General features: G+C 43.0%; 1 protein-coding gene across 1 annotated transcript in view; it reads left to right on the top strand.

The window, feature by feature from the left end:
- atrn (attractin) overlaps positions 1 to 19,353 on the top strand; it is a 61,834-nt gene extending 42,481 nt beyond the window's left edge. The window contains exons 27-29 of the mRNA XM_058078695.2: positions 4,129 to 4,236; positions 13,765 to 13,879; positions 15,762 to 19,353. Coding sequence (XP_057934678.2) covers positions 4,129 to 4,236; positions 13,765 to 13,879; positions 15,762 to 15,886 — 348 coding nt within the window. The 3' untranslated portion in view covers positions 15,887 to 19,353. The remainder of the gene's footprint in view (positions 1 to 4,128; positions 4,237 to 13,764; positions 13,880 to 15,761) is intronic.
- Positions 19,354 to 20,131: the final 778 nt, after the last annotated feature.

The raw sequence follows: 20,131 nt of genomic DNA, 5'->3' as shown, positions 1-20,131 counted from the left end.
AAGATTCCCAGTTCCACATTTCTGCTTCTGCTTCCTTCCTGCTCCAGACAGCCTGAAAGATCCCCCTCACTTTAAGTATTAAAGCATATCTCTTCAAATACGTCCATCGCTGAGGGGAGTCTATATAACGAGGATTCTTCATCAGGTCTTTGTCCTTCACGCGGAGACACAACACAGTTCCACCTGTACGTTTACAGATTTTTTTAAACGTTTGTCACTTCATAAAAACACTTTTTTTTTTTAGCCTTGAAGACACAAGAAGACTTGAAGGTTAACCATGTGACTTCTCCCCAGCCAACCAATCAGCAAAATCAGTGACAATAGTGAAATACATTTTAATACATGCATATTCCATTCATTACGATTTTGGAAAATGCCACCAAATTTAATATAAGTGCAGCCCGGGGCCGTGTGCCCCTCGCAACTCGGTTTTAGCATAACTCATATCAGAACTACAAGTCATTTGCTTTGTCACTTCCAGGATAATAGTACGTAAAATAAGTAAAGTATGCCAAAGAATGCCTCGTTTTTATTGGCTGGTCCTACATGGTGAAATGAAATGACACCAGTGCTGTGGAATCATCTTTACCTTAAGCCGTCCCACCGTTGGGTTCAAGTGTCAGACTAAAATAGTCTTTGTGCGGGTCAACCACGCTTGGCAAGCAGGGGAACGAATATAAGTATGTACGACATGTCTGTTCCTTCCGCGTAATTACGACTCCGCCACGCAGAAACACAGCGGTGGTGCCTCATACTGCATCAGCCCAGCGTGTCACAATATTGTAATTATGGAACAATTTCATATCCTGCAGGTTGAACGCTAATAATAATCATGTAGCGTGACGAGGATGCTGCGGCAAGCTTCCTTGTCACCGCTGCCGGTCACCGCTTTTGTTCTAACGTTTGCATGCTGACGTCTTATTGTAGCCGTCATTATACACGGCCATGGCCAGCAGGGTAATTATCGTCCATTTGTGTAATTGTGTAATCTGAAGGCCTCCTGTAGGGTTGGTGTATTAATGAAGTCATGTTAGCTTCATTAGGTACACTTCATCCGGTCCAAAAGCTCAATCAAAACTTCAGCACTTTACAAACGTGTGCAAACTTCCTCCCAACGCTTTTCACTTGGATTTGTTGGCGGACTACTTCCTGGTTGGGTGACGATGATGTAAGACGCAACGAAACTGAGCACATTTTTATTGTGGAGGGAGTCAATCTGAGATACTGCATCGGCCTGAACGTAATACACCATTTTATTCAGATAAACTACGGGGTCGTCTTATATTTGGGTGGAGAAGTTCATACAAACCAGAAGGTGGCGCCAAACAACTTCTCCCCCAAGCAAGTAACAGCTTTTCTTCCTCTCACTCACAAAGACGCACACACACCAAAGGTGTGAGGAGGTGCAGCTTTAACAGAGAAAGAAATGAAAGCTTAGCAAATTGGCCAACAGAGGAGGCGTTACGTATCACCAATGATGGTGTTTAGGAGAACAGTAACTAGAACATGCCTGATGTCTTCATTGGACTGCAGATTCCTCACTGGAGATGTGAGCGCTGCAGGCTGGCTGAGTGAGATGACCTTTAACAAGAGGCTCTCCACTCATTATTTGGCTTTCCAAGGTTTTGTCAGAGGTTCACCACAAAGCATTTTTCTTTCCAAGCGCCATTCCTTGTAGTCAGAAAAATACACGCGGACTGAGGAGGATAACGGCCACCAGACCCCACAGACCCCACACGTCTACGCTAGAACCCCATTGATTTTTCAATAACGGATGAGACATGCTTGATGAGCTGCCATCTGGTGCCGAAGAACGAAGCCGGACATTTTCCTTACATGTCATCCTCAAAGTCTGCAAGCTTTTGACTGTATCTTGTAGAAAGTTAACTTGGATATACTTGAGTAGTCAGAGTACAGCTTGGAGAGCGGTATAGATTTGCCATCCACTGAATGAGTCAACACACAGCCATTATTGACTAAATAGCTGGCAACACCAAGGGTCTGCTGTGCCCATAAGGAAGACAAGGCATGATATGCTGCATACTGTTATGCCTCGTTAAACTCAAATAGAAAGTGATGATCATGCTGTGCTTCATGAGGTCACTGTACATGTTGGAATTAAATGTTTCTCCTCAATGAACCACAGCTTTCTGGTGCAGGCAGCACTCATGTAACATACGCCCCAACGAGCTTGACTGCAGGCAAGACCGTTATCTTGCTCCTCAGCTCCTTCAACAACAATGGCTGTGTGTTGACTTGCTTTCTGATATGTTATGTGACCGTTTGTACAAGCTATACACTAACTTAGTATATCTAAATACTTTCTATATTGTGGTATTGCTCCTTTGCATGATGTACTGTAACTAAAACTTCCATGTAGCCTAATTTCACAATGGAGGCGATGATGCTCTTGCTTCATGATGTCACAGTTGGAATTCATCTTTACCCTAAATGAACCGCAGCTCCCCCAGTGCCAGCAGCACTCATGCACATGACCAAAGTCGGGCTTAATGTTAAATAAATAAATTATTTTTGCAAACAGACCAGAAAACGTCGCTGGTTTTGTTGGTGTTGGCGATACGCCGAGATCATCTTCAATAATTCTTTGATGTACCGATCAGGGAGACAATGCATGGTATGCTCCATGCTGGTATGCCTCATTCAACTTGCGTGGAACTCCGGAAACAAATATCTTGCTGCTCGCTTGTCCTGGGTTATTGGCTTCATGTTGATGAGAGACGGAAATAAAGGCGTAGGCGTTGTACTTCAGAAGAAGCAAGCGCCATAATGCCCCCTGCTGATTAACAGGACCATTCCCATAGTCGCCACTTTTTGTAGGCACACACGGAAATACTGTTTTCTCTGTTCAACCAATCCTGAGGAAGGAAGGAAGTTCCAGATAAAGAACAGCACCGATGGTAATCCGCTGAACTTTGACCCCTCTTTTGTCATCCCTGAAGGGTTGAAGAAAATTGGAGTGCAGTTGTGACAACTGGAAGGTATTCCGCTTTGGATATAATACATAATCCCTGCTGGTCTTCCTTTGCTGTGTGACAGCCGTGGATTAAAAAAAAATCTGTTTCAGCCAAACCACTAAATGACTATCAGCATCACTTCCTCACTTGTTCTATTCTGTGGAGTGCAATATGGGATGCCGCACCACTTGTCCTACTTTTTTGCTGCTGGCCTTTCCAGATGATTAAACTAGAATTTAAATAAATATTCACCTAGAAGGGACAAACTTCCTTTCGCTTAGCCACTTACACTGCCATATCTGCACCGTGGACTGGAGGACGCTTTCATTTCCTCATATCTTTTGTATCAAGTTCTTGGGTATTCTCCAATGTGCTAACAGGTTTTCTTTTTTGCTGAGTCAGCGTCTTTTTGTGTGTTAGCGAGCGTGAACTGGTGGCTTTTTGTCTCTCACGGCTCCCACGATGCATCTAAATCCTGCTAATCGTAATTCCACTGAGATGTTGGGTGTAATTAGAGATTGGGATGGCTTCCAGTGTCTCGCCGCCTGTAATCTGCTATCCCAACACCGCTGCTGCTCTGTGGGTGACCCCTCGCCGCTCCCCCCATCATCCATCATCCGTCACGGCCCCTGTCAAACACTTCTCTTGCCGTTTTTTTGTCCTCCATTTTTGTTTGATATCCGTACCTTTTAGCTTGGTTCTTTGTACTGTAATGACTTCATTCCGGCCGTGACGCCTTGTCTTCACAGGGCATGCTAGTGCTAAAGGGGATGATCTTAGCTTAGCTTTGAGGTTGTCACCAATAGGATGTTATGCGGAAACACAGTTAGTTGGGGTCAGGGACCTGGTGGCAGGGATTGGGGGTTGGGGTTAGGGTCAGGAAATAAGGGCTATGACTCGGGTTATGGGTTGAAGTTCATGTCAGGAGGTTGGAGTTAGGGTCAGGTTTAGAGGCTAAGAGTCGGGAACCAGGGTTCAGGAACACGGTTATGTTTAGGGTCGGGAGGGTTGTGGTCGATTTTACATGCTAACTAGAGCCCTTTTATTTCCACAGTATTCTGCCTTTGGACATGGCACCAGAGGCGGGATGGCGGCCCTCGATGTCGCATTGTTTACGTTGTGACTAACTGGAGTCTAACTCTTGTTTCCGTAGCAATTGCTGAGGGAGATGCAGCAAATGGCCAGCCGGCCTTTTGCCACCATCAACGTTGCCTTGGAGACAGACGAGGAGCCGCCTGACCTGATAGGAGGAAACGTCAAGGTGAGCCTCCTTCTCATCCCCTCTTCACAAACGTGCGTGATTGTTTCAGCTAGCCAGTGTTTCTTCCTAACAAGGGCGGCTATGAAGACAACACAAGTCAGAATTGAGAAGAAAAAAAAAACAAGAAATGACGTTGTTGTTGTTTGGATCGTATTCTGGTTCTCTTTCATTCTACAAAGTGTTCTTCTGCAGAACTTTTTCCAACCAGCAGATGTTGTTTGTTGGAATCAAAACTAAAGAAAAGTTGTTGGCTGTCCAGGGAATTTTAGCTCAGACATGCAAATAAGTTTGCAGCCCTCTTTTAAATCCAGCATGGATATCTTCATTTGGAGCAGACAGAGTCAGGAAATGATGGGTTTAGGGAGATTAGTGTGTCAAGCGGAGTGATGTTTAAATCGAGGAGTTCCATTGTGTGTGTGTGTGTGTGTGTGTGTGTGTGTGTGTGATTCATCCCATCATCATTGTTGCCAGACCCTTGTGTTAAACATTGTTCAGGAAGGACCATGTTTGGGTCCAAGTTAGTACTTCCTGTTTTCTAGTGGAGGTGAAGAAAGAACTGTGCTCTTCTATTCCAAAACGGTCAAATCCATAATCTGGATGTCTTTCCTTCATAGATGGAAGCTGTGTCTCAAATAGGAGTGTTCACATTCATGCGGTAATCCATACTGGGATGTTACATTCAAACCCTTTAAAAATAAAAGGAACACCAGGAACACCTGAGGAACAACCAGTAGTGGAGGAAAGTAGCTCAAAGTAAATTGTGAAAAGTGTATATCGTAAGTATTATAAAAATGGTACAGTCTTTAATATATTTAGAGACAGAAAACAAGATAAGCCAAACCGAAATACGGTTAACTTCAGCAAGCGGGCAAATTAGGCATCAGAAAAGTGCACATAAAATAAAATATAAAAAGGAACATATAAAATATAAAAAGGAACAACATGGCTTGAAAAAGCAATTACTTGTCAAAACACTGTTAGCACAATAACAAATATATTTATACATTATAAATGACAGGAGTGAACTCTTTTCCTGCCTGTTTGGACAAGAAAAACATGCACAGACATGGTAGTATATCACATCGTAGTACATGGCAAAATTATGTACTTTATTTTCATTTATTGAGTGTTTATCATCCACAATATATTTTTTCTTCCTGAGCGAGACATCTTGTCATGTTTAATCTGACACGATATCTTGTATCTTAACGACCGGTAATTGGTGATTGGCCAGAACATTTGGTGCAGGCCTAATTATGAGCCAGTCAGTCGATGTTGACGGTCAACGTAGCCTTCATCTCAGCTCCTTTGTCTTCTGTCTGACGTGAAACACACACGCATTTCCAATTCTCAGACCAATAAGGCTGATTTGTAGGCTATTACATAACAAACACATTATACTGTATGTAAGCATGTCGGCTCAGCATCACCCACGGCGTCGGAATGATACAATCTTGATCACTTGACATTTTCCTTTTTCTTTTTGAACATTTGATTTGAGATCAAGTCTCATGAAGAAATTTAAGAAAGGGACCACGACGCTTCTCTGAATTTTTTGGAACAGCCATTCGGTGACAACCTAATCTTCTCTATTTCCCTAAAAAAAAAAAAAATCAAGTGTCTTTAATCCAGCGGGTGTGGGAGGGTGGTGCTGGTGCTTTTCCAATTCCACACAATCAGTCTCCAAGCCAACGAAGTTGCAAATGAATCTTTTGAATGTTTGGGGAGACGACAGAAGGGCAACTCCAAATAGTGCCGTCCATTTTCCTTGTGGTTACTACTGACTACCAGTGATGGGAATAACGCCGTTTAAAATAAGTTACTTTTTTCAGTAGCGGGTAATCTAAATAATTACTTTTACTGTCAGCATAACGCCGTTACCATTTTCGACACCCCGTTACTGCACGTTACTTCATAAATCTCACAAAGTGAGAGTGTTGCAGAGCAACAAGGGAGGGGGGAGAACCACATAAGCAATGAGGATTGGCTCAGGTTTTAGTAAGATTGCGTCTTCGGCCAATCACAGAACTTGAGTGGACGGGTGTTAAGAGCACATCCAAACATTAATTCATTCATTTTTTACCGCTTTTCCTCACGAGGGTCGCAGGGGGTGCTGGAGCCTATCCCAGCAGTCTTCGGGCGAGAGGCGGGGTACACCCTGGACTGGTGGCCAGCCAATCACAGGGCCCATATAGACAAACAACCATTCACACTCACATTCATACCTATGGACAATTTGGAGTGGCTAATTAACGTAGCATGTTTTTGGAATGTGGGAGGAAACCGGAGTACCCGGAGAAAACCCAAAAAAGAGGTTGAGAAGAAGCCGCCATGTTTGCTCCTGACTGCACTTGTTCTATCAAATAATTGCACTCACCAGTGCTGCCCGGAGACACACGGGGTTGATTGACATGAAAAACTGCACAAGAACAACATGGAAATCATCATCAGTGTCGTAACAAACCCCAACACAGAACGCCATGCAACATGCAAACTCCACACAGAGATGGCCGAGGGTGGAATTGAACCCTGGTCTCCTAGCTGTGAGGTCCGCGCGCTAACCACTCAATCGGCGTACCGCCCACATCCAAACAGCGTTTGCCAAATGGTGGCAGTACAGACACTACTTTAACGTTGTTGATGTCAAAGGTAAAATGTACATTACGTCCCCGAAAAAAAAAAAAAAACTTTGTCCAAGTCTTGTGTGAGCAACTCATACGCACAGAAACACCTGTCCACTGCAATAAATACAAACCTCTGTAATGGTACCCGTCTTTGCTGTGGGGGGGCAATAGTGACTTTTACTGGTAACTAGTTACTTTTATAGTGGAGTAACTCAGTAACTGGAGAAGTAACTATAACTAATTATTTTTTAAGTAACATGCCCAACACTACTGACTACTGCAATTTCTACCCAGTAGTCAAGTAGAGATGAGTATATGATGTACAATTCCACTGCAGGAGTGATAGTTGAATATTGTAAGACAGCCCCACCAAAATGCTCGTTAATCTCCTTAGAACATCATGGTCATTTCCATGTTACGTTAACATTGCGGTAATGAATTTTTGGACCACTGGGCTGATTTAAGGATATTTTAGTATGAACGTTGTAGAAGGAAGAAGTAGGCTTTACTTTTCTCCAAACAGGTCAGACTAAACTTTCCTGGCCGGTTATGTTATCTTGCTTGCACGCGAGCAATCCCTTCAATTCCGCTGTTTAGTGAGGGCAGCATAGATAATAGTCTTTATGGTGGCGGGGTGGGGGTGAAGTGCCCAACGGTATTTATATGCAGGAGGGGGAACGTATCTAAAGTTTTAGCTGAAGCCTGAATGCAGATGTGTTTGACACCTCTTTAAACATCGGGGGTCTTTCAGCTTCCAAGTGAGGGGGGGCAGGAAATAGTGGTGCACCAAAGTCAGATGTATTTGATTGGTACATCTGTTTGTTTGCGTGTCAGTGCAGTGTCAGACATGTTTACTTCACATTCGTGTTGCGCTCTAATTTACTGACCCTTTACTGATTTTATCATCTGATGTCTGCGCTTCTATGTTGGCCTTATCTGTACTGTGCAAGTGTGTGTGTGTGTGTGTGTGTGGCAAGCCACGTGTCTTTAACAAGCGAGCATAAAGTCAAAACAGGAGCTCGCCGCCGCTATCTGCTGTCCTCCTCCGCCTCCTCCATCTGTGCTCTCCCTTTTCTTCTCCTGCCTCTGCTCTCCTTTTTTTTTTTTCACCGTGTCTTTTCCTCGCAAGTCGAGATCCAATTTAGATTCCACTTCGTCTGCCTTTCTCTGCCTCAGACGCGGGCCGCACACCGTCCCGCCCTATCTGCTTGCCGAGGCTCATATTGGGAGAGGGGGAGTGGGTTGTCCTCCTTGTTTCCACGCTGCTTTTTTTTTTTAATGTGTTTTTATCAGGACGCCACTGCGGCGTTACAAAGGTGCGGAATGCTGGGAACCTATTCATTAAAAGTTGTTTGTGGCCTTAATCCAGAGTCCAAAGTTGTTCCATTGAAGAGGGGGTGGGGGGGTCGTACTCGCTATGGCCATCATGGCTGCCGCTTGTTTGCGGGTTCTCTTATGGTTTCAAACTGGAACCCACATTTTCTAATGGTCATTAAGTCACAACCCAACTTTATTTATTTCATCATTGCTCTTTCCTCTTTTTTTTTTTTTTTGCTGTAGATTTCATTTTTGTTATTTGTCAAAAGCATATTATTAATATTAACTGTTTGGTCTTACCATTACCATAATATTATGACTTTATTCCCATAATATTACAACTTTATTCCCATAACGTTACAACTTTATTCCCCTACTATTACGACTTTATTCCCCTACTATTACGACTTTATTCCCATAGTATTACGACTTTATTCCCATAGTATTACGACTTTATTCCCATAGTATTACGACTTTATTCCCATAGTATTACGACTTTATTCCCATTGTATTCTGACTTTATTCCCATAGTTTTATGACTTTATTCCCATTGTATTCAGACCTTATTCCCATAGTATTACGACTTTATTCCCATTGTATTCAGACCTTATTCCCATAGTATTACGACTTTATTATTGCTTTGTTCCCATAATATATATATATATATATATATATATATATATATATATATTTTTTTTTTTTTATTATTTATTTTTTTTTTCCCATTACTCTTTCCTCGTCGGCTACGGCCTATTACTAGTCCAAAAATATTGACGGACAAGTCATATGTAGTATTCAGTAATGTTACTGTGGTGTTCGCTGAGACACACAAGCACCAGATTTGATTCTCGGAAGTGGCTTTTATTTCAGGTTTGAACGATCTCATCTCCAAACAAGCACAATAATCCCGACATGAACTCGTGTTGTAGCTAAAACTCACCTCTGAACCTCAGGCGTCACTTCCTGTCTGATACGCACCGAGCCTCTCACATTTTAAATGGCGTATTGTCTCTTATTATGTACACTATATTGGCTAATGCAAGTGTAAAGATGGCTATAGGGGTGTTATGTCATGTGTAGATGGCTCTGATAATGTTAACTGCATTGGGAAGGTGGTAAACGGGTTTTTTATTCCCCAACTGCAAAAATATTACTTGTTTTCTTATTACTTTCCGTAAATTCACATAATTGGTCTTGCCCTAAGCAACCGTAATAAATGAGAGAATACTGTGTGCAGCATTTTGTAGCCAAATGTTATTTAGAGTGAGAATAAGCGGCATAGAAGATGGACATTCATTCTTTGCAGGGCGGCTAAGATGTTTGCAGGAAAAGTTTCTTCAAAATCTTCCTGAAATACAACAAACTGGGCAAAAAGAATGACGACGGCCAATATTTCTATTAATGTAACGTGACTAATCCCTTATTGTGTTCTGAACACTTGGGGCGCGCACATTGTTCATTTTTGATCTGTTTGGCAAACCGTTTAGCCATCAAACCACCAAATATTTGTTGTTATGCCAACACTGCATAAGCTCTTAAACCCTGAGCTTAAGATGCCTGGCCTCAAAAAAGAAATATCCAAAATATATATTTTTTCCTGCGTACAAGGTCTTCATGGATTTTGTTGGTTCGGCTGTCTCAGTGCAACATCCGATCTGGTACCGATATTTTGTGTATCAGCCGATACAGATGTCAATCCGATATGAGAACAAATCATACATACTTTTGACTTCTTTTGTAGGGTGGAATGTTAGAGAAGTCGTGATCCAGTCATATCACCCAAAAAGGGAACAATCATTGAAATGTTGAAATGAGCTTTTAGCGGACGTTTTCCGATCATGTGGATGTATCGCATGCGTCAACTTGATCAACAAATTGCTGCTAATCGGGAATTGAAGAGTTGTATCCATTCTTGTCCTGAGATGCCCCTTTTTATTCTTTGGTTGCTAACAAAACAAAAAAAACAAGGATTTGGATCGTCTCTATAGAAACAGGCTAGCCGCTTTATGCTCACTTCAACAGGTTGAAGTAGAAGTTATTCCAGAGGAAGAAGCTCACCAATCCCGATGGTCGGTAGAGTTGTAAACGATGGGGACAGTGCCTTCTCGTGTGTGTGTGTGTGTGTGTGTGTGTGGGAGAGACTAAACACTGGAGCAAATTGAAGCGGCGTCTGTGTCGCCGTGCCTGCTCCGTCTAGATAAGCTGTGATGTTGTGTGTTGGAGTGGTGGGGAATTGACGGGGGCTCCACACTGTAAAACCCATGAAGAAGAAGAAGAAGAGACGTTTTGGTGTGGAACATCTCAGAGTGGAGCACAGCATTCATGGAGCCACTTCAAAGAAAACATAATTGATTTTTTTGTTGTGGTGGTGTGTGTGTGTGTGTTTGTCTGCGGGCGGGCGGGTGGAGGGGGTCCGTGTTTATTGATGTTTATTCGCCACATCTACTTCCTGTGCTCTCTGGAAATGAGAAACGTCAACAAGCGAGAGGCTGAGATGCTCTGGAAATTAGAAGCTGGAGGTGTGTGTGTGTGTGTGTGTGTGTGTGTGTGTGTGTGGCGTTGTTGTCCTTCCAGATGTAAACGGCGGCTGAGAGCAGCACCACGGAGCCCGAGGCGAACGCCGTGGAGTAAAGGGAGGAAAGAAATGGATCCATGTGCTGTGTGAATTAGTGGAGTGTGATATTACACCTCCATGTGGGCTTCTGGAACGCTATCCCAATGTTCTTTGCATTTTGGCACCTGGAAGGAAGGCTTTGATTGGCTCCTAATTTACTGTACAAATGTTTTGGCCTACGGGGTAAAAGGCGGTGATCCAAATACAAAATCTTTTGGATTCTTTCTTTTTTTGTCTGGATTGGTGCCATATATTTCTTTAAACAATTTCTCTTCTACTGGGTCGTGACTCCAACAGGAAATGTCCCGTGACGTTATGGGTGAAATCAAATAAATAAGATGTCTGCTTTTTGCTAAGGTGCTGTGGTCCAGGACCACCAGAGAATGCTGACAAAGCAAACATTTTCGACACACTGCTTGTTCCTCCCCCTCCAAAGCTTCCTGCTAGCTTGATGTTGTCGTTCTACTCTGGTTTGGGATCAACATTTACAATAAAAGTGACGCCAAACTCATCCAAGCAGGCTGTAGATTTCACAGTGCAAAACCATTGTTGACGTTTTTGGAGTCAAACATTTTCCCTTCTTTTCAACAAAGTTGGTCTTTTACAACATAAAACTTGCAAAGTCCGTCTGGGTCGCTGGTTCTGCTGGTCTGGAGCGAGCTCAGAACACTAGGGTGGTGATTTATGGTTAAAATGTAACCTTGTCAGCATGGAGTATCTGTGTGTGTGTGTGTGTGTGTGTGCAAGTGAGACTATGGTGATTCCAGCCAGCGAGTGGTTCCACCGTAGTCCCATTTGTCTGCATCTGAACTCTTTTAGCCCCCTGTCAGCTCCCAGAGGAGCCCCCCCCCCACACACACACACATACACACAGACAACGTGTAGCTCTCAGACAGCTGTAATGAAGCTGCACGATGATGTACAGCAGCGTCCTATCCAAGGAAATGACCGGATAACAATATGACAATAATCATTCATTCATAATAATGATGCAATTTTGCCGGATCTCTGCGTGAAAGAGGCTACAGTGGGGAAAATAAGTGTCTGATTTTGTAAGGAGGTAAAGATGAATTGAGTTTTGATTCCGAAATAACACTCCGATATTTGACCACCAGGGTGGTAGACATCTTAGGAGGGATTTTGGTCGGAGAACATCCCCGAAGCAGAATGGGGGGGGTCTTGTCTTTCGCACGTGTTCGTGTTTTTACCCCATCGGGTGAAATCTTGCACGGAGGTCCCGAGCCAGAGTGACTGACTGTCATCTTGCATTCCTTCTGTTTATGAATTATTGCACCATTAGTGCTGTCTGTCTCACCAAGCTTCATGCTGATGCTGGTGGAGCCCGTATCAGCCTGGTGCAGGTCTCCAATCTCTGGTCCCTGAGGTCCTTTGGTCTTGCCCACGGTGGTGGAGACGTTTAAATGGAAGGGGGTGTTTCTTATCCATACAAATTGGGATTTAGGAGTACAGTGGAACCTTGGTTGGCGTCAATATAATAATAAAACATGCTAACTGAGGTTCCACTGTACTTTGTTACAGGAACAGGATGAATTTGTGTTTCATGGACACGTGACAGGACCGGACTACTCATTTCCTTTATTTCCACATAGAAATAAATATATAACTGTTCCATGTTTTTTTTCCATTCATAGAACTACAATAATTGTTCATATTTTCCCCTTCCCTCTCCTGTAGATATAGAAGGGCTCCATAGATGGAGGTTGGTCTTACATGAATTTTTGTAGCGCACACAGAGACACGTGCGCCCAGACATAATGCAGGTCTTTGAGGGGCTGTCACAGCTGCTAGTAAAGGTAAACCTCGGTAGAGATTCAATGCCTAAACTGGGTCAAAGCCCGAATATCATTACGTGCAATACGCGTGCACGTGTGTGTAGCGGCATTGGCACACATGCGATATTTAAAGACCGCTGTGGAAGAGCCTTGTATGCACGTGTGGAGTGGATCTCCATACATTCACCACCCAGCAAATCGGCAGAAAATTATTATTGTATTTTTCAACGCATCCTATACAAATACAATACAAATGTACAAATATATGATAATACAATTCAATTTTCATACTTCACTGGTCACGATTTTTTCTCAAGTGTTGGCATATTGCACCTTGTATGGTGGTCCATACGGTGGTCCTTCAACACCATAGTTTGTTACACTTCAGAAGTACTAGCTCCAGCAGTCTTCCATCAGTACCTATACATTTTGGACTTGAAATGTGTTTAATAAATATATGTGAGGCATATTTATGGCTTTAACCAGGATTGCGTTTCGGGTGGACAATGGCAATTGAAGAGAGAAGGTTCTGGAGCGGATTATAATCAGATTATAACTTGTCGATCCACAATCGGAGAACGTCAACATCAAGCTAGCAGGGGAGTTGGGGGGTGAAGCAAGCTGTATGTATTAACTTGCAAGTTTAGTATTTTAGCATTTCAGTATGTGGAATCAAACTATGGAATGGATTGAGTAAAGACCTCAAACAATGCACAACGATGAGCCAATTCAAGAAACAATACAAGCAGTTGATGTTTGCTAAATACCAGTCATGATGTGCTATATATATCACTATATTGACACTTACTATGGTACCCATTATGGCATTGGATGGTCATATCACCTCCTACTTCGGTACGTGACAAAAAAAAACTTAAACCATATTAGGAAAGCAGGAAGTGAACAAATGTAACAGTTACTGATTGTAAAAGTACCAGATGGAGGGGTAGGATTTAATAAGCTTTGCTTCTTCCTACTCCTTTTGGACATGTGGAACTGGGAACTGATTATGGGATGCACTCAATTGTAGTCTGATGCATGTTCAAATGAAATTAAACCATTAGCATTACCATAGTAGGCCTAAAACGGGAGCAATTCCAGTGTGTGTGCAGTAGGTGGCACTGTGAGTGCCTGTGGTGGTGGTCTAATTGTTTATTATTATGTGTCCTTCCCTCCACAGTCTGTCCCCAAGCCCATCGCCTTGGAGCCGTGTTTTGGCAACAAAGCCGCTGTGCTCTCCATCTTTGTGCGTCTGCCGCGGGGCAGCGGTGGCATCCCTCCCCCAGGACAGTCTGGTAAGCAGAGTGTGTGTGTGTGTCTGCAAACTGAGCCCCCACAATCAAACAACTGTTTTGTAATTCATTAAACTCTCCTCTTGCACTTCCTGTAGTTTACTTCCTGTTTTCTGTCGTAGTAGTAGTAGTAGTAGTAGCAAACCAATCAAGGAGTTTGGCCTGAATTCATTGTTCCCCCCGCTGGTCATAACGTCATTGTGTCACATGACATTGTGACCCAACTGCCACCTCCGTCATCTTCTTCCTCGTTCCTTTGTTCTTTGTTCATGTTCCTTTCTCCTTCACTTCCTGTCTTTTTTTTCTTCCTACTCTTTTCCTCTCTCTTCTTGTTCTCTACTTCTCACTGGATCACTTCTCCCCTTTCTTTTTCTCCTCCTTTTCCCCCTCATCTTCACTATTTTTCTCACTTTTGTCTTGTTTGCTTCTTCTCATTATCTTTTCCTTCTCTCCTTCTTGGGGTGGCCATATTGGCGCTAAATGTTCACTGGTGGCGTTAGAGCAGCCTACTCGGTCATGAATGCCAACAGGGGGCGACACTATCCCGGTGTGCACTATGGATGCTTCCTGGAGAGCCGACGTATGTTGTACGTCTGCCCTAGGAATATCCCAGGCCGCCGGTGGGAATGTGTGGATTTGACACGGATAAACATCGCTACTGGAGACGGCTTTAGTTTATCGCTATTTCACGGCCCCAAGACGATTAATAAATGTTAATCAAGTGTGGAATGTGTTAATTGCCGCCTGCGGTCCTTGTGTGTGTGTGTGTGTGTGTGTGTGTGTGTGAGTGTGTGCATCTGCATCCTCCACAATGCACTGCACCACGTCAAACCTGTTCCACACTCCAGTTTCTTCATTGGGTATCGAATGCCAACCACCATAGAGGGAAATAAACCAGACGTAATATTAGGAACAGCCTTCAGTATGATACTAGGGTCAAGCAATGCGATCATATGCATTCTTATCGAGGGTATTTGTGCTACACGCCCATGTCAAAGTCCTAAAATGTTGGGATTTTTTATATCTAAAATGTGAATATTAAAATATAAAAAAATAAAATATCTTGTGTTTAAGCTTGCGCCGACAAAAATCATAGCATCCGGTGCTAGCTTACTTACTAGCAACGTATATTTTATGCTAACTTTAGCCAACAGTCTGTTTTCCTTCAACTGTATTCATTCATTCATTTTCATTTTCTACCGCTTATCCTCACAAGGGTCGCGGGGGTGCTGGAGCCTATCCCAGCTGTCTTGGGGCGAGAGGCGGGGTACACCCTGGACTGGTGGCCAGCCAATCACAGGGCACATATAGACAAACAAACATTCACACTCACATTCATACCTATGGACAATTTGGAGTGGCTAATTAACCGGGGAGAACATGCAAACTCCACACAGAGATGGCCGAGGGTGGAATTGAACCCTGGTCTCCTAGCTGTGAGGTCTGTGCGCTAACCACACGGCCGCCGTGCAGCCCCAAAAAACAACGTATGAAGAGTAAAATATGGTGGCGGTAGTGTGATGGTCTGGGGTGGTTTTGCTGCTTCAGAACCTAGAAGACTTGCTGTGATAAATGGAACCATGAATTCTGCCGTCTACCAAAAACCCTTCAACTGTAGTTAGGGGGCCAAGTTAAACCCGAGCATACTGACGTGGACGTGTTCCCTCGAAGGCGCTATGCACATGGAAACGTTTTCCAGTAAATTGGTAGCACCTTAGCTATGTCAAGTAATAGACTGACGTAGGTTAATATTTCTCACATGTCATCTAATCACATACTTAACGATGACATCTGCAAATGTAAACTTGCATGTTGGAACTACTGTATCCAAAACCATATGATGGTAACAATAAAAGGTTCTTCTTATTATTATTATTATTCCCAGGTCTGGCAGTGGCGAGCGCCCTGGTGGACGTGTCCCAGCAGATGTGTGTGGGCTACAAGGAGAAGTCGGGGGCGTTGAGGAACCGCAAGCAGCAGCCCAGCGCCCAACCGTCCACTTGCATCTGACTCCGCCCCCTCCCGGACCACACCCAACACCCCCTCCCATTATCATCATTCAAGGAAGAGGTGCATGCTGCGACGCTTTGACTGTAAAAGTGGGGAGCGTCTCCTTGATGGATGAGCTTGTGAAGGGAACGTTTGCTCCGCCCACTCAAAGTGAATGAGGAACACTACCAGACTTGAGCCCCCGCCCCCCCCAGAAGAAACATTTTAACCGTCATGTTGGGACGGTTTGCTGCTAGAAGAGATCTCATCTCATCTTTTTTTTTCCTCTTTTTATTTTTGTTTTGTCTTGTTTGCTTTGTAGGCCAGAACTTTTACATACTGTACCTCCGAGTACCCCCCCAAGGCCCCCGCCCCCCGGTCCACATTCAGATGGCGAGTTTGCTTCCTAAGTTGCCCCCCCCGTCCCCCCCCCCCCCCGCCATCCTGTGTCCTCCCTGTGGACATCTGGAGGACATGCATGATTCCTCCCATGCGGCTGCTAGCTGCTAGTCCTCGTGAGGACTCGAGTTAACGGTCCAGCTTCTTTTACTTCCTTTTTTCCGGAAACGGCCTGGGAAAACTGCTGGAAGTGAAACTGGAATAACAAGGCACCGCCTCTCTCCTCTACGCCGGATAACCAAGGTTTTCTATTTATTTGCGTCTTTTCCAACATTTTCTTTCCTCCAACTCCAACCACCATGCTCCATGCTAGCTGGCCTCGGAAGCTTTCTTATTCCGGGGAGAACACCAACCTGGAAGAACAAAGTGGCGCTGAAAGAGAACACTAGATTTAAAAAAAAAAAAATACTTTATCCATTCACTTTAGTCCAGGGGTTAACTCTTTGAACATGAATTATTTTTAGTTGTTTTAGTACCTTAGCATTTTATCTCTATTGGCATCTTCACCAGCAGCGTTTTACAGCTACTAGCGTCTTTGTTCACCGCTAGCTTCCGTATGATGCTAGCTCCTTTTCCTGTCTCAGAAGAGTAGGGATGTCTGATAATATCGGTACTGAAAATTTGATATCTGTATCAGAATATATCCAAATCATCTCATATCGGAAGTTGAGAGTTGGACAATATCAGTTTTTGTCAAGAAGGCCAATATGGGACATCCCTACATAAGAGTTAAAACACTGAACAACTTTTAAGTAGCAGGACTACAGCTTTGAACACGCCCTAAGAAACTAGCTAGTTTATTGGTCAACACCAGCGAACTCTTCTACGTCGGTTGTTTTTATTTAGAATATTATTATTTTTGCCGCTACAACCATCGTCGCTCACAGCTAGCTTGAATAAGAAGCTAGCTTGTCTTTCAAAGCTTCTTCTTTAGCCTCCAGAGGCGAGGGAAGCTAGCTTAGCTCTGCCATCTTTCATGCTAGCTAGCGTTGGTCGTCTTTGCTCGTGTTTGAAAACAAGACCAGACTTTGCATGGCGACATTGTTAACTTGTGGCCGTCTGGAGAAACGGGAAGCATCGTGGAAAGCTTAGAATATTGTAATTATAGAATTAAACAACTTAGTATCATCTTTCTTGATATATACAATATTTTTTTTAGTTCGTATTTCAGACGTCTCTAACTATCCGTCTCGTGTCACTTTGGGAGCGCTTTGAGGTGTTTTTGTTTCTTTCTGATCCACAAAACCTCCTCGGTGAGGAAAAGTGGGATTATTTTGGGATGAAAGTCCTCCATCGTCACGCTGCTGGCTGCTAAAAACAACATCGTCGGGATACAGACGCTACTAGAACAAGGTTGTCCAAACTTTTTCCCACCATACAGGCAAAGGTAATCATTTTATATTCTTTATTTTCATAATTAAACACAAATACCAGGTCCGAGTTATGGGTGGTATTCTGGCCACTAGGGGTCAGTGATGAGACATGACATCAGATTAGATTAGATTGCCATGCTCGACATGACAGTTAAATGAAGTTCTCCTCCCACTTTGTGTGGAAGTGGTACATTTTTGGCTTCTTACTTTGTCTTTCTTTCCGACTCCATTTCACACACTTTTTCACACACCATTTTTAGAATAAATGAACTAGCCTGTGTGTGATGTAAAAGAATAATTGGCCTGGAAAGGTGACTATAGGGGTGTTATTTCATGTCTACATGGCTCTAATAATGTTTTTCTATGCTCTAATTACTAATATTGAATCCTACTTTGCAGGGATTCACTTATCGCGGTCAGGTCTGGAACCAATTCACCGTGATAAAGGAGGGACGACTGTTATCTTTTTGTTTTTGTACAGTAATAATAATTTATTGGAGTACACCCTGACTGAAACGTAAAAGGAGGTCAGCCACCCTAGACATCGTTAGTAGGATCATAGTTTAACATTCAACATTTTTTCGCAAACCTTGTAACCCTTTTTGTATATTTTTTTTCCTACGGTTTTAATATGTAATATTAATACATCATTCATTCATTTTGGGCCAATTAAAAATAAGAAAGCTGCAGGCCGTGATTTGGGCATCCTTGTGCTAGAACCTTCAATGAGTAGCTTGGAAAGAAGCTAAAAGGTCTTCTCAGCGGTCAAAACTTCATTTTGGATTGTTTGGCTTTCAAATTTTTTTGTTTTTCATACGTTTGTTTCCTAAGGATTGGTCGACCTTTCGTTAAGACACAACACAACCGCACGGCTTAGCGAGGGTCAGGTGATGACTTATTTTGCAGGGGTCTCAAAGGTGCTGTGTGGACACTTCCTGTTTACCTTCAAGGCATTTTTTTGTTGTTTACATCTGTGGTTATGTTTATAATGATGCTTTTTATTGACTATCCAATTCCTGCTGATGCAAACTCAAACATTTATTTCCCTTTCATGTGGACTTTTATTGTGACGGTCAGAGGAAACATGCAAGCTTATTTTGAAAAGAAGTCCCACGTGGCTGGACTTGAACGTTGAACACATTCGGGTGGTCGAGCACAATTTGAATGTTTTTAGCTTTCCCTGAGAATGTCGGAGGTTTAACCTTTGACCCTTCAATGTGATGATGCGTGTAGCCAGTGTCGGCCATCTTGGCCTCCAACCTGCTGAACCTGCAAACCCCCCTTTTCTCCTTGACGGTGACCTGGTGATGAAGTGTACAGCTAATAACGTAACGTGTATGACGTGCATATGACACTACATTTACGCTCATCACAATAGGTCATTGGCAAGCAAGTACCCCCCCCTCCTAATCTGACCACGGTTTCCTCCATCTAGCGGCATTAAATGTGCGTGAGGATGTAGTTTGTTGATATGTATAATTTAGGAGACTTTGTGTAAATAATGCTGAATGACGTTTTCTTGAATGGTTTTAAAAAGTTAGTAATTTATGCAGCTTTAAAAAAAACAAGTTGACTCGCATTTCATTTCATTAGCATTTTTTGTATGTAAAGAAGCTAATGTAAAAGTTCAATAGAACCTTGTAATTTACTGATGTACATAAAACTACATGACACATTTTGGACTGATTCAATGTGAAAATTAAAAATGGAAACGTACTCTTTGTCTCTGCTTTTTCATAGAAAGTGATATTGGTGGCTTCCAATCTTTGTTTTTACCAAAATAAGGTGGAAAAACGTAGTCGCTTATGTCCGTCCAACATGAGCTTAAGCTGTAGCATGAAAGATGAAAGAACATAGCGTACATGCATATGCTTTGTTGAAATCCTTCAGGCTCCTAAGAGAGTCCATCAGAGAGGGAAAAAAAAAGTTCAAGAAATGTGGCCGCTGAGCCGAGTGTGAACACGTTGACGTTTGCAGGGACCAATTTATCCTAAAGCCAACATTAAAATATTGTTAGAACTCGAAAATGCTTTATGACAGCACAAGCTGCTTGTTGATGACAAAACAACTTTGAAATGTCTGAAAACACTTTAACTTAACTCAACTCATCAAATCAACTCAAGTCTGTGGTATGTCGATGGTAAATCTATGCTAGGTTTGTGGTAGGTCTATGGTAAGTCTGGTAGGTCTATGGTAGGTCTATGGTAAATCTATGCTCGGTTTGTGGTAGGTCTATGGTAAGTCTGGTAGGTCTATGGTAGGTCTATGGTAAATCTATGCTAGGTTTGTGGTAGGTCTATGGTAAATCTATGCTAGGTTTGTGGTAGGTCTATGCTAAGTCTGGTAGGTCTATGGTAGGTCTATGGTAAATCTATGCGAGGTTTGTGGTAGGTCTATGGTAAGTCTGGTAGGTCTATGGTAAATCTATGCGAGGTTTGTGGTAGGTCTATGGTAAGTCTGGTAGGTCTATGGTAGGTCTATGGTAAATCTATGC

The sequence above is a fragment of the Doryrhamphus excisus genome, linkage group LG14, assembly GCF_037039965.1.
Source record: "Doryrhamphus excisus strain RoL-2023G ecotype Guam linkage group LG14, RoL_Dexc_Guam_v1.1, whole genome shotgun sequence".
In the NCBI taxonomy this organism is placed as follows: Eukaryota; Metazoa; Chordata; class Actinopteri; order Syngnathiformes; family Syngnathidae; genus Doryrhamphus; species Doryrhamphus excisus.
Note: the sequence above shows the minus strand (reverse complement) of the source record. Positions and strands in the feature narration are given on the sequence as shown.